Source organism: Perna viridis, chromosome 11 (assembly GCF_037379345.1).
Source record: "Perna viridis isolate PV_CMFRI_1.1 ecotype Kerala chromosome 11, ASM3737934v1, whole genome shotgun sequence".
NCBI lineage: Eukaryota > Metazoa > Mollusca > Bivalvia > Mytilida > Mytilidae > Perna > Perna viridis.
The window spans coordinates 953,565-981,348 of record NC_142455.1 but is presented as its reverse complement, the minus strand read 5'-3'; the positions used below and the strand labels follow the sequence as shown (position 1 = coordinate 981,348).

The following is a 27,784-nucleotide window of genomic DNA, read 5'->3' as shown; positions in this document are numbered from 1 at the left end:
AAGAGTCTTATTTGCAGTTTAGGGAACCAAAGTAATTTTCAATTATCTTTCAAAAAAGAAAGTTATGATGATTTAAAGTTGATGTCCCATGCCACTTAATGGATATTTTTGCCAACCAAGACCAAAAGCCCTTGTGGAATTTGTTCCCCATTTATTGATATCAATAATTTGATATTAGGAAATTTTCATATGTGATGAATTTTATGATAAGTGAATGGTTATTTACGTCATGTTTTGAACCATAAACACCTCGATAATTCCGTATCTTACCCTACCGCCTACCCTACCGGTGCACCTGGTCCATGCTCCCAGTTTATTACATTCTTATGATTACTTCCCCTGATTACTCTTTAAGTGGTAACCAACTACACGTGTATTTTGAGTGTCCATGAAATGCCTGTTTGCAAGTTACTGAACACAAACAGCGTGGTGCTCAATATTCCCACAACATCAATTAGATAAAAAAAGCTCATTATGATTATATTTCGTGGAAAGGTTAAGGGCACAATATCAGTTAATTATGGAAGAAGACAGAATTATGTGTAATTACGGTAATGATATTTATTGCAGTGACACGAATTATCATTGTACAAACACTTAAAGTATCTAAATATCACAATTTCGAATATAATGTCAAAACCTGAAATTTTGAATACCTATACACCACTGAAATTGAATGGAATTTAATGAAACTGTCACAAAATATTTATTTAGTATTGAATATATGGAGCTTCTATGATATATCAGATCAAAAGTTTTTTTTGAGGTATCACACAATCAAATGTGGACTTGATCATTCCCTCACAGTTATGGGGAACTATGATAATTGCTGTCATTCTTCAAAACATATTAATTTCTTTCCAATAACTCATTAAACCTCTGTCATTAGATTTCAAGTGATCTTGCTCATTTTAAATCTTTTAACAATATGCAGGGAGGGTTTTTAATCTATATTTCAACTCTCTTCACAACTTGTGTTTTAAAAGAATATTTCAAGGGAAAACAGATTTTTTTTAATATGTAAAGATGAAGTTGATGATGAGTACCATTTCTTTCTTAACTGTAAACAGAACTCGAATTTCAGAAATAAGCTATTTGCAGACATTGTTAAACTAAACCCTAATTTAACCAATTCAACCACTAGATAAACTAAAAAAAAATATACTATATCCAAAAGCTGAACTTTTGCCAGCAGTATATGATTTTTTAAAGCAATCATTAGAATTGCCGGTCAAAAGTTGCACAATTGCATATACATGTATATATATTGATTTTTGATGTCCAATTTGTATTTTATGTTTGTTCTATATATTGAATTCGCTTGACCCATATGGGTGTAATTTGCAAATAAAGTATTCACTAAAACTTATCATTAAAATCTTAAGTGTTTCTTGACTTCGAACATACGAAACTCCGGTTATATAATCGATTAATTATCGAGAATGTTGTTTCGATTATTTTCGATAATCGATATACATTTTTGTATAATGATAATGAGTCCAGTCTCTTGGGACAATGCGGGTGTATTTCTTTTCTGGGACGAGATGAACGGCTTTTCGTAATAAGCGCACAATTGACAACGACTGTTTTGTTTTGATTTGCTCTGTTGATTGATTGACATAATGCACAGAAATAACGAAGTATGTAGAAGCAAAAATATTTCAAGGAAAATTCTACATTTAACACGACAATAGAATACATTCTTCAAATCGATTACATCGTTTAATACAAATTCACTTTTGTAAAGGTCATGGAAAATCAAGATAGCCGCAGCTGTCGTCTGGTAGCACTGACCTATTTTCATAAACTGCAGAAGCAACATCCGCTAACTAACTGAGTTCATTATTTGGTTCAAAACATTCAAATAAAAACAGATTGTTTAACATTGTTGTGTTTAGTTTTCAGCAGGTAAGTGGTATTGAAATCAATATTTAATCTATAAAGAAATAACATTGTATTTTAGCATGCTCTTAGATATTTATTTTAATCATGAAGGTGATTCATGCATGTAGTTGCTATGATTTATTTTAGGTTTTTCCTATTGAGATGGAGTATTTGGAATAGCATTTTGTTATCCTGGTTGTATTACTAATCTCATGATCAGCTTTAATATGTACATGCAGGACCAATAACACAGGTCATGTGTCTGCATTTAAAGTTAATCACTATTATAATAATAATAATAAAATCTTTATTTCAAGAGGGATGCACATTTAGTTTACAAACTAATCTTCCCTGAGGCCCTGGCACACAAAAACTATAACTACTATAAATTAATAATAAACAACACAACACAAAAACAAAAGCTGATTTGACAATACCAAATCACTTTAAGACAATATTATATAGAACATTGAAAAAAGGTGTAAGTAGCAACAATCACATACATCATTTCCAGCATAAGTCATTCCTGACAGAGGGATTTTGAACCATGTTTCAGATGGTCCATCCCTGTTATGAGATCGACATTACCTTAAAAGATCTCAAAGGACAATGGGATATAGCTGGAGCAAAAACTGTCATGTCAGTCCTCTTCAATAGTGGTCATAAGTACCTCAATTTTAGAAACTTCACTTGACAGAAACTCCTCTTAGAATTTTTTAAAGGGTTTCTTGTTTATCAGGTCCTCAATTTTAATTTAACCATTTTTCTGTCTTCTCAACCATTTACTGTACATGTGTAACTCCTTTTAAGAAGACTTTGAACTTAAGAATTTACTAATGCATGTAGTCAACATGTACAAGTGTGTACATGTACAGAGTATTTGTATGTAGTGTTTTGGGGGAATCAATCTCAGCTACAAATCAAATGGTATACATGCAACTCATTTTTTTTTCAAAGCCATGAAAGGTGATGGCTGAAAACTAGCTAGCTGAAGGAATAGGAAAAGATCATGGCAGAGTATGAGACTCAGTACCAACCCCTCTCCACCAATGAGGAGGAGGAAACAGATGAAGCTCCTTCACACCAGGGAGATTTCATGATACAAGTAGTCCCAGAAAGTAGTAAGTAAATCAGATGAAGTCCCTCTCACCAGGGGTATTTCATGATATGAGTTATTCTAGAAAGTAGTAAGTAAACCTGTGTTTAAATTATAATAAAAAAAGAACAGTAAGTTTATTGAAAGTTCATTTATGACATTAAAATAATATACTGCTCACAATGTACATGTCACAATCATAAAGCATTAATCCAGTGTTCTTCCATGCCATTATAGCACTGTACTTTGCAGCACTAGGATTTCTTAGTACTGTGTTATTAGTAATTAATTTTAGTTAGATTGCACTGTGGTATAATTTTGGAGGAAGGCCATAAGAGCTGTGCTGTGCCAGTAAGCACTGTGCTATTTGAAAATTATGGGGAGAACACTGATTTATCATAAAAGTTGTTTTATAGTTTGTGATACAAATGCAAATACATGTATACTACCGTCAACCAAAATTTTAATTTCCCCACTCTTCACAGTGGAGTCACTCATGTCCTCCGCTGTGACTCCATCAAAGTAAAAAACTAGGATAAAACTGCCCCATATTGTTACTATTTTTTTCTGCCCATAACTGAGAAATGTTATTTAAGTGCTAGAACCATTAAATATGCATTGGTATGAAGACAGGAGTTGTAAACTACAGACAATTTTTGAAATAGTGACTACTGTGGAGAGTGGAGACACTGTGACTCCACTCATAATATCCACTCTGTGGAGAGTGCAGAAATTAATATTTGTATTGACAGTAGTGTAACTTGAGCCCTGTCTATCTGATTTGGTAAAGAAAATAGTTCTATACTCTTTTAAATTGTGAAGTGCCAACAGAAAATAATCGATGTTTGACCATGTTTTAGTCTTTTGTCATTTTGGTCTTATGTCATTTACTATTTTTAGCTCGATGGAACCATATAGAGAACTTAGATGATTTCTTTGCCAGAGTCTATACTTACCACCAAAGAGGAGGATTCACTTGTATGATAGTAGAAGATATTTTACAGCTTTTGTAAGTCATCACTTTTTAGAGGTGATTAGCTATAGAATGGCTTTCCATCCAAATATCTGAAAATGGAAGTGTTGATACAATGGCTTTGGAAGGCTAGGGCGGAAGGAACAAAAAAAACATTTGTAAAAAAAGTCATAAATTTCAAATAGCAATTTAATCTCTTGGTTGGTTATACCCAGAGATAAAAACTAGCAGTTGCCAAGTAGCCCATGGCTACTAGATTTTTAGCTGGGGTTCCAAACATTTGGGTAAAATTTAGTTGCACATATAGAAAATATTATATGATCTGGGCTACCAGCTTGTACTTCCTATTTTTTAGTCCTGATTTAATACCATAACAGTGTGGGAAACCATTTTTTTTAAACGTGCCATACTGGCTAGTGGAATATTGATCTTGCTAGCCAAATAGAAATTCAACTGGACAATTTTTTATATTTTTTTGTCTGTACTATCATCTGTTTTCTCTTGGATCTGACTATCTTCTGCCTTTCTTTTTCTTTCTTCAAATATCTTTTCATTTGTTTCTAAATTTATCAAAAACTTTTCCTTTTTTGAATATTCCCTCCCGTTGAAGTTTTTCAAGTACTTAAAGTACTCCATTTCTGAACTCATATTTTAAAAATAAAAGTATATATCAACAGATTCACCATGAAACAAGAAAATGTTTATCATTTGCTTCTTGTTCAAATTTATTTTGACAATTAACAACTAATTTGCAAGGTAATATTTCATAAATTACCAAGATAATTTTGTTTGACTACTAATACGAGATCGAGACCATAGCGTAGGTTTTGGCACATCCCGTTTACCGGAAATTAAAATTAAATTTCCCACACAGCATAATTAATCAATCAATCAATCAACTAATTCAAATATGGCAAATTGATGATAGGAAAGTATTAAGAATTTTCCCTAAACTTCAATCCACAGGCCCTGACCTTATTTTATTATTTTCTTTTTTTAGATATTTCTGGCCTGTAAGTGGAAGTATGTAAGGGTCCTGGACATCAGAGCAGGATCACCAATAATTTGAACCCCTGCTGAGGCTGATCAAAATTGCTTATAGGACCATAAAACTTCCACTTACAGGCCAGAAATATCTAAAAAAAACTTCTCTAAAATATGGTCAGGGCCTGTGGATGGAAGTACATTTGAATCTCTGCTTGGACTTTAGACTACTGATAAATCATGAAGACTGAATTAATATAATTAAATGTATAAATGGTTATGTTTTTTCTTTTTATTTTCAGGCAATTCATGTTTATAGTTGTCTTTTCTGTCTTTCTCATTGACTGTGTTAATTACGATGTTTTGTTTGCTAATGTAAAGTATAATGTTACTCACAAAGTCACAATACCTGAGGCAGTAGTTCCTGTTGATCAGTGTATTTCTGGGTAAGTTGATTTAAAAAACAGCACAACTCAACTGTATATACATTTTACTGTATATAGATGTATGTACATATATCTCAAATCAACACAATCTTAGTTATACAGAATACTAATGGAAAAAAGAACAGATATTGTGGAATGCAACAAATACACCAACATACACATGTATACATTAAGGATGAAACAATTCATTGCAATATCAATGTATCATGATATTTTTGGTCACGATACCATAAGATACATGTACATTTGACTTTTGTTTCAAACAATTGATAAAATCACTGTGCAAATAATAAAGCAGGACATGTCTTGTGAGGAAAAATCCATTAATCTTTGTTATGATCAAAGTTATATCCTCTAAGAATGAAACCTGGCTTCAACAAATTTCTTCATTTTTAAATCTGTTGAATATTGAAGAAAATATATAGGACAACATGCTGTTGTGTATTGTATTAAAACGTATGGTAACATCACCCTTGTATCACCATACATGTATGTATCTTATTGTGAGGCAGGTGTATTGTTGCATCTTAATATATATGTAATTGAAATCCAAAAGGAGTAATACTTTCAGACATTCTAGTTAAATGCTGATCTTGCAGCTCCCAGTTTTCTGTTATGTCGCGTGTGAGTTTAATTAGATTCACTTTCAGAGATCACCAATAGGTCTTCAGTAAATGTAAACATACTTTTAATTATGCTCTGACACCGTAAAATTCACCCAATAATACTGTACATCCAATGCTATCCATGAAATACGTAGGCATACACCATATAGACAAAAAAGATGTTGGCTGCTCTATTTTAATATAATTAGGATTTCAAAGGGTTGTAAAATCTTTTAAGATCTTCCATGCTAGAACAAAACAAGAAATTGATGATATATATCATAAGCATTTAAAATTTTGGCAGGTAAAGGATTTTTTTAGATTTTCCATATGTTTTATCTAAGTAGGTTTTATCCATTAAAAACAGAAGTAAGATTTTTCCAAGTAACATTTTAAGGTGTGTTTAATGAAATCATGAAAAGAAAAATGGGGGTACATTAATGATAATAAGGTATTTATAAGAAGATAGTATAAGAGAATTCCCTATGAAATTGAAGTAAAAAATGTTCACAAATCAGAAATATTACATGATCGCAAAATCAGAAATATTACATGCTCACAAATCAGAAAATTTACATGCTCACAAATCAAAAATATTACATGGTCATAAATCAGAAATATTACATGCTCACAAATCAGAAGTATTACATGGTCGCAAAATCAGAAATATTACATGCTCACAAATCAGAAATATTACATGCTCACAAATCAGAAGTATTACATGGTCACAAAATCAGAAATATTACATGCTCACAAATCAGAAATATTACATGCTCACAAAATCAGAAATATTACATGCTCACAAATCAGAAATATTACATGCTCACAAATCAGAAATATTACATGCTCACAAATCAGAAGTATTACATGGTGACAAATAAAAAAATATTACATGCTCACAAATCAGAAAAATATTACATGGTGACAAATCAGAAATATTACACCGCCAAATGTCACATATGATAATCATATGGTGTATGATTCATATTTTAATCATATGAAAGTCATGTGGTAGTCATGATTATCATGCGATTATCATATGTAAACTGAAACATATGATTATCATATGGTGCTCAATTCATATGATGCAAACCATATGATTCTCATGTGTGACACATTTGCCTGTGTACATATGATAATCATATGGTGTATGATTCATATTTTAATCATATGAAAGTCATGTGGTAGTCATGATTATCATGCGATTATCATATGTAAACTGAAACATATGATTATCATATGGTGCTCAATTCATATGATGCAAACCATATGATTCTCATGTGTGACACATTTGCCTGTGTACATGCTCACAAATCAGAAATATTACATGGTAACAAATCAAAAAAATTACATGCTCACCAAACAGAAATATTACGTGGTCACATATCAGAAATGTTACATGGTCGCAAATCAGAAATATTACATGCTCACAAATCAGAATTATTTACTCATGTGAAAAAAAATCCCTTTCAGTGTAATAAAAACAAAATAAAAATAAACACAATGTGTAATATGAGCCAGACTGTGTGGTCTAGTGTCTAGGTCATGGTTCTGACTAAAACTACATGTACATGTATGTGCGTTTATTTGCTTTACATATATGTATAATTGTGAATTGCAAATGTTACCCTGAGTTCAGATGATTGCAGTTATATTTTTATTTTTCAGATTGGGTGCTGGTATGGTGATGTGTATACTAGTAGCCTTTGCCTTTTGGGTATTTAGACTTCTCAAAGTTATTTACAACATCTTCAAGTACACAGAGATTAGATCTTTTTATAATACTGCATTGAAGATATCACCTGTAAGTATTTAAATAGCAAGACCTGTCTGAATTGAACCCTGAATGAACTAAAAACCTGATTAAACAAGGTTTTGTTTTTAAAGAGGTTTTACTATAATGAATAGTTAAGTGAAGGAGGTTAAAATAAGCGTAGGTCTGAGGTCTAAGGGCCTCAATTCCTGATTTAAGTCCTCTAAAGTTTTATATTTTTGGTCCAGGACCTTTGACCCTTTCCCTGACAATGTATCACAGACTTTTTGTTTTGCCAAATGCACCATTGGTTTGCAAATTGGGGAAAGTCCAGGAACTTCCTCATAAAATCAGTGAGAACCCCCTGGAGGCATACCTAGTTTGTAGCCTCAAGATTTGGTACGATAACCTGCTTTATGATTTGGATGCATTTAGTCCTTTTACATTAAAATTTCTCTGTAATTTTATTGTCAGGGAATTTTTTTTTCACAAAGGCAGTAAAATGATCAGCCACATGGAATGGCAAGTTGTGTTCTGCCACAAATTTTGTAAAATCTTGACATGACTATCCATTTGAAATTGTAAATCATGCTATTTGTGGATATAAATGAAGATAATTCTAGAGAGACTCGTATGTCGATCAGCTGTTCCAAGTGTTTTGACAATAAAGCGCTTTCGTGACACACAGGATTGTTGACATAAACAAAAATGGCAAACAAAAATTGATGAAAATTTGATAAATTCAATTACGGGAGGTTTTTACGGCAGAAACTCTTGAAACTGGGAGACTTTTTTTTTTTGCATGTCAAAGGGTAAAATTACTGGAGACTCCCGCAAAAAAATGTGAGGGTTAACACTTATGCCTGGAGATCTTAAATGCTTCCATGTTTGCAACCAAAACATTTTCACCAATTTTGATTTTAATGAAATTTTACTATCAGGTTCATGTAAATTGACCACTGTTATTACTGTAGATAAGTTTTTGATAATGTTTAAATCATCTCTTTTGGTTAAAAGATCTTAACAAAGTATCAATTATGAATAATTTTGAAATGTGGTTATTGATAATCTCAGTTTCTATTTTTATAGGCTGAGCTCCCCAATTTGACTTGGCATGAGATACAGAGACGGGTACTGGAGGTCCAGAAAGAACAACAAATGTGTATACACAAACAAGAATTAACTGAATTAGGTAGATTTACATTGTGAAAATATCATTGTTCATGGGCAAACAATTTTTGTGGTTTTCATAGTATGGTAAACCACAATATTTATCTCCCATGAGAATTTGCAATTTTTCACAACATACATTTTAATATATTTCAGGAAATTATCTAATACTTACGTAAATTGATTTGATTTGGAATATTATGCTATACTGTTTGACTTGTCTTGGAACTTTCCATCCAATGAGGTAGAATACACTGAGTCTAGTAGTACATGTAACTTCTCCATGAAGGTTGGCTAGCTACACAGAACAGGCTTTGTGTTTAAGTAATTTGGATATGATTTGCAGTTGCATATATTAACCAGGATTATATCATCCACTGAATTTTGTGAAAGTTATATCCTTTTGAACTTTGGAATTGGGGGAGACAAAAAGAGACTTTAATTTTTGTTTTTAGAATAAATAGCTGTTTATATTTCATTCATATTTTGCTTTTCCAAAGTTATTAAAATATTTTAAAACAATTATTTCTTTTTTCCAGATATATACCATAGAATTCTAAGATTTAAGAACTATATGATAGCAATGGTAAACAAATCTGTGATTCCTGTCAAATTCTCCCTACCTATGATAGGCGAATTGTAAGTTCTCACTACTTATAATTAGTAAAAGTTTACAATTTCTACAATGGCTAAGAGAAAAGAAAAGAAAATCAACTGAAAGGTACTTCTAAAGGTTTTGTGTTTTGATTTTAGTTTTAATTTTGCTGTACATTAGGGAACTTCAGATCGGCTGATAATGAAAAAGTTCTGATTTATAGACAAATCTGTAATAAATATCAAGTTAAACTACAATTAGTACATTTATATTTGAAAGCTTAGGCAAAAAAAATATGTCTGTTTCCTGTTACTCTACCTACCATAGTTTTTTGTGCCTACCTAAACATTTTACAGCCATTTTGGCGGAAGCACTGTTGACGTCTAGATTGTTTACCCCATTAACTCAGTGTAAAATGTTTCTGAAAAATAAACTAATTGCCCTACCTACCTACCCTATTTGTTTTTTTGCTGCTTGCGAAAAAAAAAAGACTATTATTTTTTTTTGTCATGCATTTCAGCAGTGCTTTCTGCAGTAATTTGTTTTACAGGGGGATTGAACCCTTTGTTCTTCTGAAATCAAGGCTTTTAGAGTGTGCATCATTTTGGGTTTTTATGGGCGGTACCCCCTCAAAAACAGCTCTTGCAAAAAAATTGTTTCAGTACATAAATGTAAAATTTTCAGAAAAAAAAGAGAGGTACATGAGACATGGAGTTTCAGTTAGAAAAAGATTGAAGAAGCAAGGGTAATTTTTTTCCGCTTTTTAGTGGAATTCCGCTAATTGAAACCCAGATTTTACTGTTACCATTCTTTTTATACTGTTTATTTATTTCTGATTTTACAAATTTCCGTTTGATGACCTTGTAAAATCTTCCCTGAAGAAGATAAAAACAGTAAATGTGTTTAATAATCATAATTAAACATACTTAAGGAGAACATCAAGTATTTCTCTTTTTCAGTGCCTTCCTTAGTACTGGTTTGAAGTATAACTTAGACATCCTTCTGTTCTGTAAGTATTGTGAAAAGTGACAGAAATACCTCAGTGAACAAATGAGTACCTTCAGTAATTCAGCCAATGAGAAATGTTCTTAAAATTCAATCCTTAAAAAGGGACTTGTTTCTAAGGAGCTTGGGAACTGTATCCTGTCTGCATCTTTTTTGTCTGTTATTTTGTAATTTTTCCCTTAGCAGCATGTGATAAAGGTTTGTGTACATACTCAAATAAATGAATATTGACTTCTTTTTTCCATAGCAGACTCATTTTAATGAAATTCGAAAAAAATATTCATTTACAATCTGCAATATATTCAAATTTTCTAGCATTTGCTTTTAGGTTTTGTGATCACATTGAAATGATGGTAAACACATCTGACATGTATTTCAGGGGGCCCATGGTCTCCATTTGAAAATAATTGGAAGTTAAAGGAAGAGTATAAGCACAAACATAGGAGAGAATATCTAGCTCAATAGTAAGTTAATTGTTAACAATAACACAGGAGAGAATATTAAGTTCAATAGTAAATATTTTGTTAACATTAACACACTAGAAAATATTAAGCTCAATGTTAAATTTATTGTTAACATTAACACAGGAGAATATTTAGCTCAGGTATAAAAAAAAATGTTTGGTTCGGGTTTCCCGACCCTATTTTTTTCCCAATATTAAAAAAAAACCGATTTATATAGTTTCCGAACAGAGAATCTCAGCACTAGACAACCTTTGATTTTAAATAGATCGATGTCAATAGACGCTTAATTCAAACATACAGATGATAGGCTCTAGATTTTTGTTATGTCATGGCCGATATATTTTCGGTCTGGTGAGAAAAATGCCAGCATGCAAAGGAAATTTGTCAGTTCAAGACCATCTCCTTGTTTACTTCAATGGAAAAATTGCAGGCACACTATCTGTGCTCCAAGGATGGGTTAATAGAAATTTAACTATCGAAAAATGAAGAAGGACCGTGGACGACGTTGGATGATGATGATGACGAACTGTATAGCTTACCGATCAGGGTCTAAACCTGCAATTAGCAATGTTGTTGAGATTTTGAGTACACTTGTTGAGCACCTTTTACACCACCTGACCACCCACTACAAGGAAAAGTTCTTGTCTGAATAAACATTTGCTGCAATGATCCAATTGAAACAGCCTTCACAGATCTATATTGTCTCAAGTCATCTGCTACTATTGTGGAAGTGTAGATGCTAGTGTCAACAAAGACTTAAAATCACAATTTAAAACTAACTGTACTACCCCTTTGTAAATCTTGTGAAGGAAAAGGACTCAAACCTGCCTGTTTTAGGTCTTTTGGGAAATTATCCACAAAGGCAAAGTGAAAACTGACATGTTTTGAAATAATAAAGTTTCTGAATCTATAGGATCAATTTCTATACCCTTTTATATTTATGATAAATGCATGCAAATGAGCTTCAACAGTCTGGGGAAAATACTAAGGCATAAATGAAAAAAAATCTATCATTAATGTGAAGAGTTTATTCGTGAAATATAACTCTTGACAGTATAGTGTAAACAATGGTTTCACCAAAAACTTTAGATGTTTTGTTGCATTATCAAAAATATTAGTCATTATAATACAAAAAAAAATGCCTACCTACCCTACCTATTTTTTGAAACTATGGAAACAGAACCAAACAATTTTTTTAGGCCCCAATAGTAAGTTTAGTGTTAACACACTAGAAAATATTAAGCTCAATATTAGATGTATTGTTAACATTAACACAGGAGAGAATATTTAACTCAATAGTAAGTTTAGTGTTAACACACTAGAAAATATTAAGCTCAATATTAGATGTATTGTTAACATTAACACAGGAGAGAATATTTAACTCAATAGTAAGTTTATTGTTTAACATTAACACAAGACAGAAAATTTAGCTCAGTAGTAAATTTATTGTTAAACACATTAACACAGGAGATAATAGCTCAATAGTAAATTTATTGTTAAGACATTAACATAGGAGATGATAGCTCAATAGCAAATTTATTTTTAACATTAACACAGGAGGTAATAGTTAGGTCAATACTTAATTTATTATGAACATTAACACAGAAGAGAATATTTATCTCAATAAAAAGTTAATTATTAACATAACACAAACAAAAATATTTAGCTCAAAAATGAGAGTTTTGCTAACATCAACATGAAACAGAATAGTTCTGTGAACATTAACACGAAAGAGAATATTTAGTTCAAAAGTGAGATCTCAGTTAACGTTAATAAAATAGAGAATATCTAGCTCAATAGTAAGTTTAAGTGAATAGAATTAAAGTCCGGTTTTTTATTACAGTTTATCCCAAAGGATTCTGTGGGTTGGTTTAGGAAACTTTATCCTGAGTCCAGTAATATTTCTGTGGCAGATTTTATACTCTTTCTTTAGATATGCAGAGGTATGACTCTAATCTTAGGACTGAAAATACAGGTGCTCTCGATCTGTTCAAAAACACAAAATACCAGTCTGATATAAATATTGTTAATTTCAGTATGATGTACATATTTCAAGGAGTAATCTCTTTACCAGCAGGATCACAACCATATATATTTAGGATTGAGATTGGAAAAATCTACGAAGAGTGCTCAAGAACAAAATATTAATCATAGGAATCTAAATTTAGTACCAAAAAGTTCTACCATGTGCAATACAAGGAATGAAACCTTAGCATGCTTAGTTTAATTAGGGTTTTTAGTCTAATGTAGCATTGTATGTGTTAAATTGATGTAATAAACTGTAAGTTTCAGGGAAATATATTCCAAGTTTGACCTCAATTTTTTTCTTACATGCACAAAATTATTTTTCACTGATGTATATTCATCAGTTACATTGGAATGAAGATAATTGTAATTTATTAGAAGATTTTTCATATAAATCAATTTTGACTTGATTGTTGCTAATTCATGATTGATGCTGTCAAATCTTTAAAGAAAGTACATTTTTCTCCTATTATTAGTACCCAGTGTACATCATTCTGAAATCCCCAAATGGAGCCACATCTGGCATTTAGTATCAATATATTATACCCTACACTTATCAAGTTAGTGGTATTTTGAAATCATCGATGCTGTTTATTATCAACTTCCTGTATGAGTGGGGGTATATGTAGGACAACAATGGATGCATCTCCAGGTTTGTCCAAGAATGGATAATGATGTAGGAACAATTGCACCACTAATATACATGTAGCAAAATATAAATTTAAATAAGATAATATCTGTTTTTAATTGATTATTTTGATTTGTTTTCAGTTAATTAAAAGACAACCTAATGTTCTTGGTACCAGAAGATGGTAATTAATGTTTATTGAACCTAGCTCTCATGGTGTAGTAATCCTGCTTATTTTTGTATTTGACAAAAAAAAAACACCAAAAAAAGTACCAGTTAAATTGATCTTTTGCAGTATAAAATGCTAATTATTTTTCTACTATATCATGAAAATTGATACCTCCTATACTCAGCGTCACATAAATAAGATACTGTTAAAATTTGAATAAAAATATTTTCTACGATTTTATTGACACCTACCGTCATTTAACTTGCCATAAATGACTTGCTCATTCGTTTAGCCAAACAGCTTCTCCCTAAACATTGAATCGTTAAATTCTGGTGAGATTTTAATTCTCGGTCCCAATATTTACATTGTCAAAAGTCGGCCATGTTTACAGTGATCGGGTTGCTAGGAGGTGTTGTTTACGTTTTAATGGTTTGTCCAAAAACCAAGGAACCCAGAATGCATTTCGGCGCTAATTCGGATATCTCAGATTTATTCTACGCCAACACTGAGAAGTTGATCAAGCAGACGATTGTCACTGGGGTTCGACGGGAACTTATGAACTTCGTTTGTAAATAAATCGTCCCGTAGAAACCAACATGGCGGATATTAGTATAGGATTTTCCCGTAAGGATTTGTTATGCACGATTTCAGCCAATAAACGACTCGTTGGAACTATCACGTTATGCATACCTGCAAAGTATCTTCTGATTAAATAAAAGAGAGACAACTCTAGCGGAAAGTCCCAACAGTTTAAAAAATAGAGCTTTAAATCGAAAATGTGCTGTATGTGACGTAGAGTATAATACTTTTATTTCATAATTCCCCAAAAATAGCAACTACGTGTACATAAAATTACGATGTTATGGTATATAGGGATTTTATGACTTATCTCTTAAAGAGTTTTTGCCAATGACAAATTCGAAATTTCACATTATAAGGGCATAGGAAATAATGCTTTTTATACCCTGCTACACAAAGAGGTGAGGTATTATGTTATACCCTCTAAAAAGTGTCTGTCTGTCTGTCTGTCCCTTGACGGTTTCCAGGTGATAAATTGAGAACAGATCTGTAAAACTTTGCACAGTTGTTTAATTCCATAAAATACAGGTTAAGTTTAATTTTCAACAAAATCCATAATGCAGTTTTCAAGTTGAGCCATTTTGATTGTTTTACTATCCCCTTTTTTTTCACCATCACTTAAAGTGTCATTAAATGCCTTATATTTTTTTAAATATTTTTTAACCAGTGTTTATCTTTTTATCAGGTCCAACTATGCTAGACTGTATGTTAGACATTTAAATGAGTTAGACCATGAATTCACAGCAAGGTTTGTACCAGTGTTAAACTTTTAACTTTGATACTTTTGTTGTTTTACAAATTATTAGAACTTATCTCCACCTGCTAACTTTTATCCATAGGTGTTAATCATAGAAAATTCCAAAGCAGGAGATCTTCCTCCTAAAATTTTCCCAAAGCAGGAGATTTGCTGAGATGTATTCACACAAATTGAAGTAATTTATCCCAATTTTAATGTGAAAATCCATATATAAGATGAAAGAAATTAGTGCAAATGCACCTAAATGTCTCCCTTTCGGCAAGTAAGTGGAAGAATGTTGAATTTTTCATGAAATATCAGTAAGCTTCCTTCAAAAAGGGAGAGTTAATACCTATGCTTTTATCTCAATGAAGTAATTCAGTCATGCCAAATGTGTCTGACTAAAGGCTTTGTTAGACAAAATTTCATTTGGTCTGGCAATATTTTCACATTTTCTTGTTGAGCATTGAACTTTATGATCAAGGTCTTATCAAACTTAATTAATTATATTTAATCATGACATACTTTGCTGATGTACAGTTTTTGTTTTCAGATTAAATCGAGGTTATGAAGCAGCCAATATGTATTTAGATACTTTCACTTCTCCACTTGTAATTATTCTTGCCAAGTAAGTAAAGTATATTGAGGAAAATGTAGGGCCTCAAAATTTCAAATAAGGTGGGGGGGGATGGTTTCCAGGCTATTAAGAGACAAATTTTGAAAAATAATGCATAAATTCCCAAATTTTCTTACTAATGGGGCAAGGATTCCCAACGCACAGAACACCACAAGATCTGTGAGAAGTACTGTGTAAGTACTTAAATTTCGTGGATACTAATTTTCATGGATTAGGGAAGAAACACAAATTCATAGATTCTTGAATTCATGGTTTTGAGATTTTCAGTATACATATCAACGAAAATTTCCATTTTGTTGGTAACCAACTTTCATGGTTAAGCATATCCACAAAAACCTTGAAAATTGGTACCCCATGAACAATAGTACTTTCATAGTACATGTTAGGTAGTGAGAATTGAATAAAAAATCTATTCTTGTGACCAACTCTGGCTGACAGTATCCAGTTTTAAGTCCTTTCCTGAGTTCAAAGACTTGCTTTCAATAAGATACAACCATTTATAAATTGATTTTCTTCTCTATAACTGATTTCATGTTCTCTACAAGTGATTTAATTCTCACTGTATTCTAGGTAGACGTCAGGATGCAAAAATAAAAACACTCAAATTTTACACCCACCAAAATTTAGAGTTATTCCTCCTTATGCTACTATATGCAAGATTCAAGGAACATGAAATTACCTAATATGCAAAAAATAGTGAACCATTCTTACAACTTTCAAAAAAAAAAACCAAAAAACAAAAAAAACTCTATACAATACAGTATTTTCTAATTGACAAGTTTTCCATTATAATTGACAATTTCATCCTAAGGTACATGGCTTTCTTTGCGGGTAGTATTGGAGCTGTACTGGTTGTGTTAACTATTATAGATGAAGATGTCCTTGCTGTTGAACATATATTTACTGTGATGACCATTGCTGGTAAGTACAGTTCATTAAGTTAGGTAGTAATCTTTGTAAGAATCATGCAAATTCTGGGATTTGTGATACACCCAAAAAAGGCTCACATTTTCATTTTTTGTCAATAAGTTGCTTTATAGGTAAATATGATAAAATGTTTTAATTGTTCAATCTGTTTGCTCTTAGGAGATTATCCACTTTGAAAATTCAATAGATTCTATTGTAATTCAGTATCATATACAGAGTTATCTCCCTTAATTTTGAATTCTATAGTACATTCTTTGTACATTCTTTGTAATTTATATCTCCTATGGACAGGAATTATATGAAAAGCCACTTGTTAATTTCAGCTTTCTGACAAAATATCAAAAATTAAAATATGTAGTCTTTCCAACCATGAATCTTATTTTACATGGTTCTGATCTGGAGTGCTACTTAAATTTGAGGGTATATTATTGTTCCTTTCATGAAAGAGTGAGAGCAAGGAAACCAAGATTTAAGGGGAAATAAAAAAGAATATACTAATTTTCATGGACATTTGCAGGTATCAATTTTCACAGTTAAAAAAAATGATTAGTGTTATATAGTGTTAAAAATCAATTTTTGTGGGCACTGTTTTTCACGCTTTTCAGTCCACCGTAAAAATAATGAAAATTAATATGTTTATGATATTCGAAGGACAGGGAAAGGAGACACAACAAAGAAGATGAAATAACCAAAATAACATGTACATAGAAGGTAAATGAACTGCCAGGACTCCACAGGAAGCATGAACCAGGTGCGTCAGTAGGGCAAGCGATTTTTGACCCTGAATGTAGCAAAAAATATTCCTATGGAAAATTTTCAACAGTTATAACATTTCAAATAAAGTTATGTTTGTGATATTTTCTAATTTTATTTTATTTTTCAGGTTTAATTGTAACTGGTTGTCGTGTTCTGATTCCAGATGAGGTAATAAGGGCTGAGTAAATAACTATAATATCATCATTAGTGCTGACATTTGATGACTATGTTTAACTTGTACCACTCATGAGTTTTCTTATGGTTTTGGCATTATTGACATTATTGATAATTTTTTGGTTGTTCATGATTATCTTTTTTCTTATATAGAAGATTTATTGTTGCTTTAAGTGTAAGTTTTTGTAAGAATCAGGCAAAATGAAAAAAAAATCAGACACATGCATGTCAAAAACCAACTGATCTGACAATGTAATTTTACTCAAGGATAATTTCTCTAAATGGAAAGATCAATATTTTGTCGCTGTGTCATTGAATTTGTTCACAGAATTTTTCAGTAGAATTTTAGAAAAATGAGGTTTTTTACAGAGTTAACTGCCCTTGAAATATTCATTATAAGTGCATTTCAATGAAATTATAACTTAATTCACCAAAATGATATGGAAAATCTTTATTTTTGATAGTACTAATAGTCAAAATAAATTTTCAAAAAGGTGTTTTTTTTCCATACTATGTTTCACCAACTGCCTGATTCTGACAAAGACTGACACTTAATATGATTCGCATGTAGGTAAATGATGCCAAATTACATGTATGTTAAACATGCATGTATGTAAACAAAATAAAACATGTAAACATTGTCTTTATTGTTAAGCTATCAGGTCGATGTGTGCTGTGACAATTTTGAACTATCAGTGAAAGATTACACAAATGGATCTGTCATATCTGTCTTCCTCAAATGGTACATGGAATGGTTTGATGTGTTAGTCCCCCTCAAAGGATATTTTTGGTGAGGTCTGTTATTCCCTCTAATGTTACATGTAGGGGTCTTTCATATCTGTCCCCTTCAAATGATACATAAATGGATCTGTCATATCACCCTCTTCAATTGGCCCATGGAAGGATCTGTCAAATTGGTCCACCTCAAATGATTTTGAGGTGTATGTCATATCACTGCCTTCAACTGATTTATGGAAGTTCTCTGTCATACAAGTTCCTTTTGAATGATTTTTTTTTCTTTTTGAATAATTATTATTTGTTTTTAGCACATGATCTACTGCCCAGAGGTTCTGATGAGGAACATTCTTGCTCATATCCATTACATGCCTGACTCATGGAAAGGAAATGCCCACAAACAGAGTGTACGAGACGAGTTCTCCCTACTTTTCCAATACAAAGTGGTAAGCTAGATTGATATTATATGCCACCCTAATATTTGGGGGCTATATTGCAATATCTTTGTCAGACAGTGCTTAAATATTTTTTACCCACATTCACTGTTGGTGAAGGAAAGGCTAGTAGCCTCTTGACTTCATGTTTGCATCTATATGTTCTTCTTTGACTGAAAATTTGAAGAATATTTGATATAACCTTTAACCTTTTTAAATAAACCCTTTTTCCTGATATCATGATTGAAAGTTGGGATATCACTAGTGAGGCATCCAGAACATTTTAGAATGGACATTCAAATCAGCATTGATCAGATCTGCAGTAAATTTATTCAGAAATTTGGCATAATTCTGTCTTATTTTTGCTCATCTTTGTCACGGGTAACTGTTGGACTTCATTTATGATTCTTGAAAAAAAAAATCATTTTCATTAAATTCATGAACAAGTTAAAGCCACTAATAAGTCTCCTAATTATTGGTTTCAAAATGACTGGTTATAAAACCTTATTCACTATGGTTCTTCTGGAATGTTTGGCCACTTGACATGTGCTATGGCGTAAATTTTAGTCTGGGATGTCATCAGTTGATATTTGAGAACAGCGTAGGAAGCATCACAATATCACTTTTGACTAATCAGATTTTACCAACAATATGTCACTGTCAAACAACAATAAATAAAAGTGGTGAATTTTTCATATTACTTGTTTATATCACATTGTCCTATGATGTGATATAGCAAAATATTTAGCCATGTAAGAAGTAGAGTAAACGTCCAAGTCGTAGAGAATAATAATACAAGCATTTTTTGGGAGAGTGTCAGGTGCAAAATCACATGTAAATAGCATCATGCCATGTAACTTTGGTTGCTATTCTTAATCATAAAAATCAGTATCAGCAAGATAAATTAGTTTTCGGTATACTGTGAAATCTATAGGGTACCTGTGGAGGATATATTTTGGGATTTCCTTCAGTAAACATGATCAGTGGAAGTTGAGATAATTCATAATTTTTATTCAAACATCTTTATTTTTCAGGTATACCTATTGGAAGAACTATTGAGTCCACTTGTGACACCATTTATATTGTGTTTCTCTTTAAGACACAAATCATTACAAATTGTTGATTTCTTCCGTAATTTTACTGTGGATGTGGCAGGTGTGGGCGATGTCTGCTCTTTTGCTCAAATGGACATTAAAAAACATGGAAATCCTCGGGTTTGTATTATATTTTAATAATTTTGTGTGGAGAAAAATGTTTTGGGTAGATTGAAAATTTTTGAAACTTAAATCAACTGTGTGATAAAGTATTACTGAAATGGAGTTGCTACATGTATTTAATTTTATTTCAATGCTATTTTTTTCTCTTAAATATTTCATTTTGTAAAGAAATTCCCATAAGAAAACAAATAAATAGGCAAAGTTTCTACATAGAGTGTTTCTTTGTAAATATTGTTGAGTTATCTCCCCTGTGTCATTTCATTTTTACACAAAATAACATTTTTTTGAAAGATAATGTGGTAACATTTGGTATGATAGTTGAAGGCATTTGAACTTAGTATTTGATAAAATCATATATTTGCTAGATACAGATAATAGTCAGAATTTAAAGTATAAATTCACCTGCTTTGAAGTTGTATTTGTAGTATAATGTTAATTTTATGTCTAATAAATTGTAAATTACATGCTGTAAAAAAATCTAGTGTGTTGAATTTTCTCCAAATACCAAAAATTTAATATTCTTATTTCAATGGATACCAAATTTCTTTTGATTACCACTATAACCTTGGTTCCTTTGATTACTCTTTCAAATTTTGAATGTTTTTATTTTAGTGGATACCAAATACCAAATATTCAATTTCAGCAGATAATGAATATTCAGTGTTTTTCATTTCTGTGGATACCAAATATTGAATGTTTTATATTTCAATGGATACCAAATATTGAATGTTTTGTATTTCAGTGGATACCAAATATTCAATGTTTTTTTTCTGTGGATACCAAATATTCAATGTTTTTTGTTTTGTTTCAATGGATACCAAATATTCAATGTTTTATAATTCAGTGGATACCAAATGTTCAATGTTTTTATTTCAGTGGATACCAAATATTGAATGTTTTTTGTATTTCAGTTGATACCATATATTGAATGTTTTTATTTCAGTGGATACCAAATATTCTATGTTTTATATTTCAGTGGATACCAAATGGTGGAGAAGAACCAAGTGCTGATAACCAGACAGAAGGTGGCAAAACTGAGCTGTCATTGATGCATTTCCATGTAAGATCCTTTACAACAGTGAAACCTCTCTAAACTCAGCCCAAAATAAACGGGAAATCTGTCTAAACCAGACACTAGATTCTTAATAATACTTCAAATTATATTGAACTTGGGGAACAGGAATTGAATTTATGAAATTTTTCCACTTGCTAAATTTTGCTAGTACTGACAACTGATCCCTAGACAATCATAACGAACAGGAATAAAGCATCAACAGGAATTTACGGCTTTCAGTTGTCTCGTGGCCATTGTTGTTTACTATTGTAAGTACCGATTCATGTCTAGAAAAGTAAAGACAAAATCAGGATTACCGGAAGTAGGTAGGGTCAGTCAGTTTTTTGTTTTGTTTTGTTTTGTTTTTTTATTTTGAGTCTGGGGCACCCCTTAGATCTGCCTGTAACTTAAAAAAAACAGAAAGAAATGTGTTGTTTTGAAATTCAAAATTTAGTTATATTATTGAATTAGTAGATTCCATATGTTCCTGAATTAAATTTGTGAAAGCATTTTTCACACATTTTCACACCGTATTTTTTTTTTGTTCTCTTCAGATGACAAATCCAGAATGGAAACTGACTGGTAACAGAAATGCTTTTGTTCAAAATGTCAAATCTCAAGGTAAGAATGCTTCACAATGCAGATTAACTTAGGGTAAGGGGCACAACTTTTACAAGTCATTTGAACGTTTGTATTTAGCATATTACTTCAGTCTCATGTAATCATCAAAGTAACTTGGATTGATTTCACTCTGTTTCAAATAGAATTTGATTAGCTTTGGTGAAATTAAATATTGTACAAACATATCACTGATTTCAAGAGGTATGTCCCTTACTTTAGGTCTACCTTCTTAAAGTAGATTTTTTAACCAATTTATACTTTATTTATTTGTTCATTGACTAATAGCAATAAGAAAAAAAAATTCACTTTCTTATGTAAATTGACAAAATCAATCACTTTGAAAATGTAGCCATAGTTTCTGAAGTCACAGTTCACATGATATATTACACAATCAATTCTAAAATAAAGATTAAGAATGTGAAATTGAAACTTAGGACTAAGGTAAGTAGTGATTATACCCTACTCAGGGGATTGCAGGGGTATAAAAGTATGCCAATCTATCTGAATGTCCATGCATCAACATGTAATCATCTGTATAGGGCCTCTAGTTTGATTAACATCTTTGTGTCAGTTCATCAACATATTATCACCTGGGTCTCCAGTTTGATTAAGATCTTTGTGTCCGTGAGTCAACATATTATCACCAGGGCCTCCAGTTTGATTAATGTCTTTGTGTCAGTGCGTCAACATATTATCACCTGGGTCTCCAGTTTGATTTTCATCTTCGTGTCACTGTGTCAACATGTTATCACTGAATAACTAAACTATAAAACAATAGGCAGTTTTAAATCTGTTACACATGTATACAAAGGATTCATGTTTTTTGTAGTTAAGAAATGACTGGATGCATATTTTTTTCTTCTACTTTCAGTTCAAAAGGAGCTAATATCACCCAGTCTTATACAGGGTGAAGGGGGAATTATGTCATCACGATTCCCTGGGGTGTCTCTTGGTATTCTACCATCAGTCAATACCACAGGACTTGGACTAGGTGTAAGTATATACTACCTATTGGAAAGTTTATATGGGTGTTTAATTTTTCAATTTTCTCATTATGAAGAAATAAATTTTGCCTGTCTTATTTGCCACATTTTACAGATTTTGAAATAGAGATGTGACTTGTATGGCAAAGTTTTATTTTAATGCTTTTATTAAACTCTTGAAAATTGTCAGCAATTTTGGATACTGTCCATTATCAATTTCCTGTTTTTGTAGGACTATGCCATTTTTCACTCTATGGAATATAAAATTCTATTAGAAAAATTATGGAAAGTTCAGTTGCAGAGATCAAATAGTGGTCTTTTCAAATAGAGAAATCATCCTTGAGTGAAATTATAGTCAGGTCAGTTGGTTTTTGACAAGCATGTTTCTGATTTTTCCTAATTTGCCGGATTCTTACAAAGACTTACACTGAATTTCTTCCAATGCAGTACAACAACAAGGTGTTGAGTATTTACACATCTTTTATTTGCAGTATAACAGCTTGGGCTCGAGTGTCATTGCACAGAGTACAATGTTACCTGGACAGTCTTCGACAGGCCATAGATTGCGTGGTGGATTGTCCCACTGTGAAGGACCTATCTCTGGATCAGGGTCTGGGGTTTATAATAGCATGCAAAGCTCGGGAACTATGTCAAGCATCCGTGGCAACTTTGATGAGGGAACTCTGGAACTGATGTCACATGACATGAGTTATAGTGCCATCTACCTTCATGACATGCAGCACAAGAAGTTACATGGTACGAATCAGTATGAATCTATAGAAGATGCCCAGGCTCGGGCAATGTGGCAAAGGCAAGATAGCAATCAGCCCACTGTCAGTCAGATGCCAAATATTCAAGAGAAATCAAGTGAGGAAGAAAGTACAGAGGAACTTAATACAGACAGACTATATTCATCTGATAAATTGTGAGGAATCATTCATAGTAGTATTCATCTTATTTAGTGCATGAAGTCCTTTTCTCTAATATTTATGAGATTGAATAATTTTATGGAACTTGCAAACTCCAGAGTTTTTTGCTGATGTATTATAAGTGGATACTTCAGATAAGGGAAGTTTTTGAGGTATACAGGATATGATATTGCATATTCAAAGAAGTCATTAGTCATGAGAAACTGAGGTGGAATTTCTTAGTGTGTGTTATATTATACCAGCTATAGGAAGACATTTTTTGGTGTCATTAAAATTTCATTGTTTTCATTGATCAGGAAAAATAATGAAACATAAAGTTTTAGTCTCATTCTGATGATACTAACCAAAGAAATTTATGAAAACCCACAAACTAACACAATTTTCAAAAGCCTTGATATTCATACCCATAAAAAAAGTACTTTCACACCATGTAATGATACCCATTCAAAGAATTAGGCAAACACAAATATGTCTGTTTCCTGTTGCCCTACCTACCTGGACTCAAAACCCCAGCACTGATTTTATTCCTTTAAATTCCGGAAAAAATATGTTTCCCATCCGATGTGGATTGCTCCCACTATGATTAGGATCCTTATTTTACTATGCTAAAACAATCAAAATGGCTGCTCCCAGTGTAGGAGTGTGCACAAGTGTACTGCATGCAATTAACACTAAAGAAATGTCAATTCAGTAACTCATGTATTGTATCTTTCATAATGAAGTATCTAAATCAAGTCATACTGTAATCATTATAGATAATAAAAAATATTTCGCCCTACCAGCCTGGATTTTTTGCCTTGACATATATATATATATATATGTGTATTTGTACACAGTGAAAGCTGTATAAACCAAACTTCTTTTATTTTTGAATTGGTTAGTGTAGATAGATGTTTGGTTTACAAAGGCTCAGAATACATATAAGTTGGTAGCTTGAGCACTGTTAATGTTTAGATTGTTTCCCCAGTATCTTTATATAAAATATTTTTGAAATTTCCCTACCTACATGTACCTACCCTATTTTTTTTTTCTTGCTTGTACCAGGAAACAAGACTATCGTGTTTTTAAGCCGAAGGTAAAATATTTTGCATATTCATTTCAACTAAGTCTATGTGATCCTTAGTTTAGTTATATTAAGCTGTAGAGTATTCAGTGGATCAGGAGAGGAGTTCATGTAAAAAAGGGGTTCTGTGCTATAATTGAAAGATTTTTGGTCCCTTGCTTACTCTTTTTCTTTCTGAAATGCACATATAAGTAGAATTTTTCAAAAAATGGGATCCAACTTCCAGAACCCATCTTCTCCTTGGATCTGCACTTTGTAGTAATTTTGTACATGTATTTTTACTTTGTACTACACTTAACTTGTTCTTTATGAAATGTTCAGTCACTTTACTCTCTTTGAATCTGTTTTTCAATAGTATTTTTTTTTGGTTTTCAAACAAACATGCTTTCTGGTCTCTACAGTGAAGATTGGATGTCAGTGAAAGAAATTAGCAGTAGACCTATGGACAGAGTCTTTGTAAAATGAAGCAGGTCTATGATGAAATTGGCTCAAGATGCTTTAAATGTACAGTGCTGTCTATGTAAAATTACGATGGGTCTATGCTGACAAAAAAATTAGTTTCTAACACCGGGATGTACTGGAAGTACATTCACCCACCTTTGTAATTTCTAGGTTTATAAAAGTTTTACACAAAGTAACAAATATGTGTTTGGTCTAATTTGCAATGCTAGCTCTTTCAAGTAAGTTGATTTTGAATTTGCTAATATCTAAATAAAGAAGTTTGCAAGAAGTGAGAAAAACCCACCTTACTCCTCTTTTTAAGGTTCCATTACTTTTGTACATTAACTCAAAACATGCACTGCCTTTTTATCTAGTTAGAATTTAATGCAAACATGTACACAAAGGTAAAGTGCACAAGACATGTTTAACAATTCTATTCTTTTTTATTTATCACATTTGTAAGGGTTATTAACCAAAATTTGATCACATGTTAGAAGATCCTGAAGATTTGAGGAGTTCATAGAATGTTCCATGCATAAAATGTTCAAGTGTTCTTGACATGAGTAATTACAAGTAAGTATATTAACCTATTTTACATTCTGTTTATTCCCTTTAGAATTTATTACTGTTTTTAAATAAATGTTTAATTTGTGATAGGCAGATTGATACTGTAAACATTCTAATTTTGCGGTGTACTAATTTTTCGCTACTTTTACGGTGGTAATAAAATCACGAAAAATAGTACCAACAAAATAAATTTTAAGTAATGCTTATTATATTTTGAAACCGTGAAAAATGATACACACAAATATGTTCATTTGACAGAATTCACAAAAATAAGCAACCACGAAAATTAATACGTTTTCAGTATTCAAAATTATCAGTGATATCAAATAATGTTTTTGCTGAAGAATGTCTGAGAGTTTAATCATGTTAAATACAGATTTTTTTTTTCAAAAGTTTTTTGTTAGAAGTTATTACATATAGAATATTTTATAATTGACTGCTATCTTTATGATAAAATTACTATAATCAAGCTTTTAAAAATGTTGTCTTAAAAAACTGTAATGTTAATTAACTTGGGCAGTAGTGTTGACTTCCATAGTAGTGCATTTTAGCTTTACAATTTATCTTTGACATTACATATTTATGTATAATTAATGATGGAATTTCACATATTGTTTATATTCTCCAGATGGTGTGTAGGAGTGATATATATCCATGTCTTGTATTTATATGTGAAATGTGTATACAATGGCCAGTCTATTTAATGTTATTAGTACTTGCAATTTAGCTTGATAATGAATATAATAGTGATCAGTGTATTTCTGTTTTGTATAATAATTATGATTCTATGTCTGATAAGAATACCTTGGTAGGCAATGGTCACAATTGTAATGCAACATGTTTAAAAGATAAAATAGTAAAAAAAATTAAAAATAATCAAGGGAACCAAGATTCGAACAGAAATTAGTAATTAAGTGACAAAGACAAGTGTACAAAATATTTTTTTCCAACTCAACCTAAAATCCCAGCCACCCCCTCCACCCTTATGAAGAAAATAGTCTGTGTCTTGTCACGGTTTTGCTAATCCTGCTACATGTCATACATGTATGAAATATTAATGTAGGAAGCACCATCATTTTGTCACTAATGTTGACATTCAGTTCAAACATGTTTTTCTTTTCATTTATTAATTCTGTTAGAGTTAATAAAATGTAGTGTATGGTCCATTAGCCTGCTAAAAGTCAATTATGTTGGGGTACTTAATTAGCTATCCTAAATTATCTTTCTTTTTTTCAAGAAAAAAGATGAACTGCTGAATATTTGAATTTGTTGATACAGTGTGGCCATCTTTACTGACATTTTGTATTTCATTTTCATTTCAAGGGTTAAAAAACTATTTAAAAAAACATTGTTACCTAATGATATTTTACAACTTTAATTTTAATCCTCTGGGAGGTTGATATGTATGCCAGTTTTTATTCTCAATGGTAAGGTACATGTTGTTTATTGCACGGTCATGTTTATTTAAAAGTCATTATTATCAGTTGTAAGTATTTTCACATCTTGTAAGATAATGTAATCCCATATGAATGTATGTTTCTTTTGTTGGAGTTTTCAGTGCTAGAATTTTGTTTAACTATTGGAAATAAAAGAATAAAGAATAAACGTCTTTCTTTTTTCGTACCACGTCTACAATCCATCAATAACAAACTCCTTGTCGTATTTTTGTCATATTTGCAACAAGATACTTTGACAAAATATCACAAAATAATTGGAAACATAAACAGATATTACCATTTTTTTTTACATATATGATGTATATTTTTGTCCATTTGTCTGTACATATTTCGTTCAACAACTCAATAAAAGTTTAGACCAGTTTTTAATATTTTATAGCAATGTTTGTGGTCATGGAGGGAAGACTTTCTTGTGGTTTCCCCACTAAATTCCAACGTACGTCCCTACAAAACCTACAATCTACGAAATAATGGTCGGACTAGTTATTTCTACAGATCATTTGGACTTTTCACGTGAAAATATTTGTCTGTAAACTATTAATTTTGAAAAAAAAATAAAAAAAATGTTAAAAACCTATGTATAAATCTTTCATTGTTCCACGAGTAGAATGGGAACAATCTTTTTATCACGGTACATCTCACTCATTATAACTGTAAAATTGTTTGTTTGAATAATA

At 31.5% G+C, this 27,784-nt stretch overlaps 1 protein-coding gene across 2 annotated transcripts; it reads left to right on the top strand.

The window, feature by feature from the left end:
* The first annotated feature begins 1,570 nt into the window (after nucleotides 1–1,570).
* LOC148602250 (autophagy-related protein 9A-like) lies at nucleotides 1,571–27,255 on the top strand. Of its 2 annotated transcripts, none has more exons than XM_088551747.1 (21): nucleotides 1,571–1,640; nucleotides 2,842–3,005; nucleotides 3,881–3,989; nucleotides 5,240–5,383; nucleotides 7,657–7,792; nucleotides 8,831–8,933; nucleotides 9,451–9,550; nucleotides 10,466–10,515; nucleotides 10,891–10,975; nucleotides 12,819–12,918; nucleotides 13,772–13,812; nucleotides 15,062–15,124; nucleotides 15,666–15,740; nucleotides 16,561–16,670; nucleotides 17,560–17,600; nucleotides 18,653–18,787; nucleotides 19,810–19,989; nucleotides 20,969–21,052; nucleotides 21,601–21,667; nucleotides 22,539–22,660; nucleotides 23,142–27,255. In XM_088551747.1, exons 2-21 carry the CDS (start codon nucleotides 2,894–2,896, stop codon nucleotides 23,577–23,579), a joined length of 2,295 nt encoding a protein of 764 aa, XP_088407873.1. In that variant the 5' UTR covers nucleotides 1,571–1,640; nucleotides 2,842–2,893; the 3' UTR covers nucleotides 23,580–27,255. The 2 variants fall into 2 exon arrangements, with proteins under 2 accessions (XP_088407873.1, XP_088407874.1); XM_088551748.1 differs by lacking the exon at nucleotides 1,571–1,640 and adding an exon at nucleotides 1,769–1,908 and having other exon boundaries at nucleotides 23,142–24,357.
* The last annotated feature ends 529 nt before the right edge of the window (nucleotides 27,256–27,784 follow it).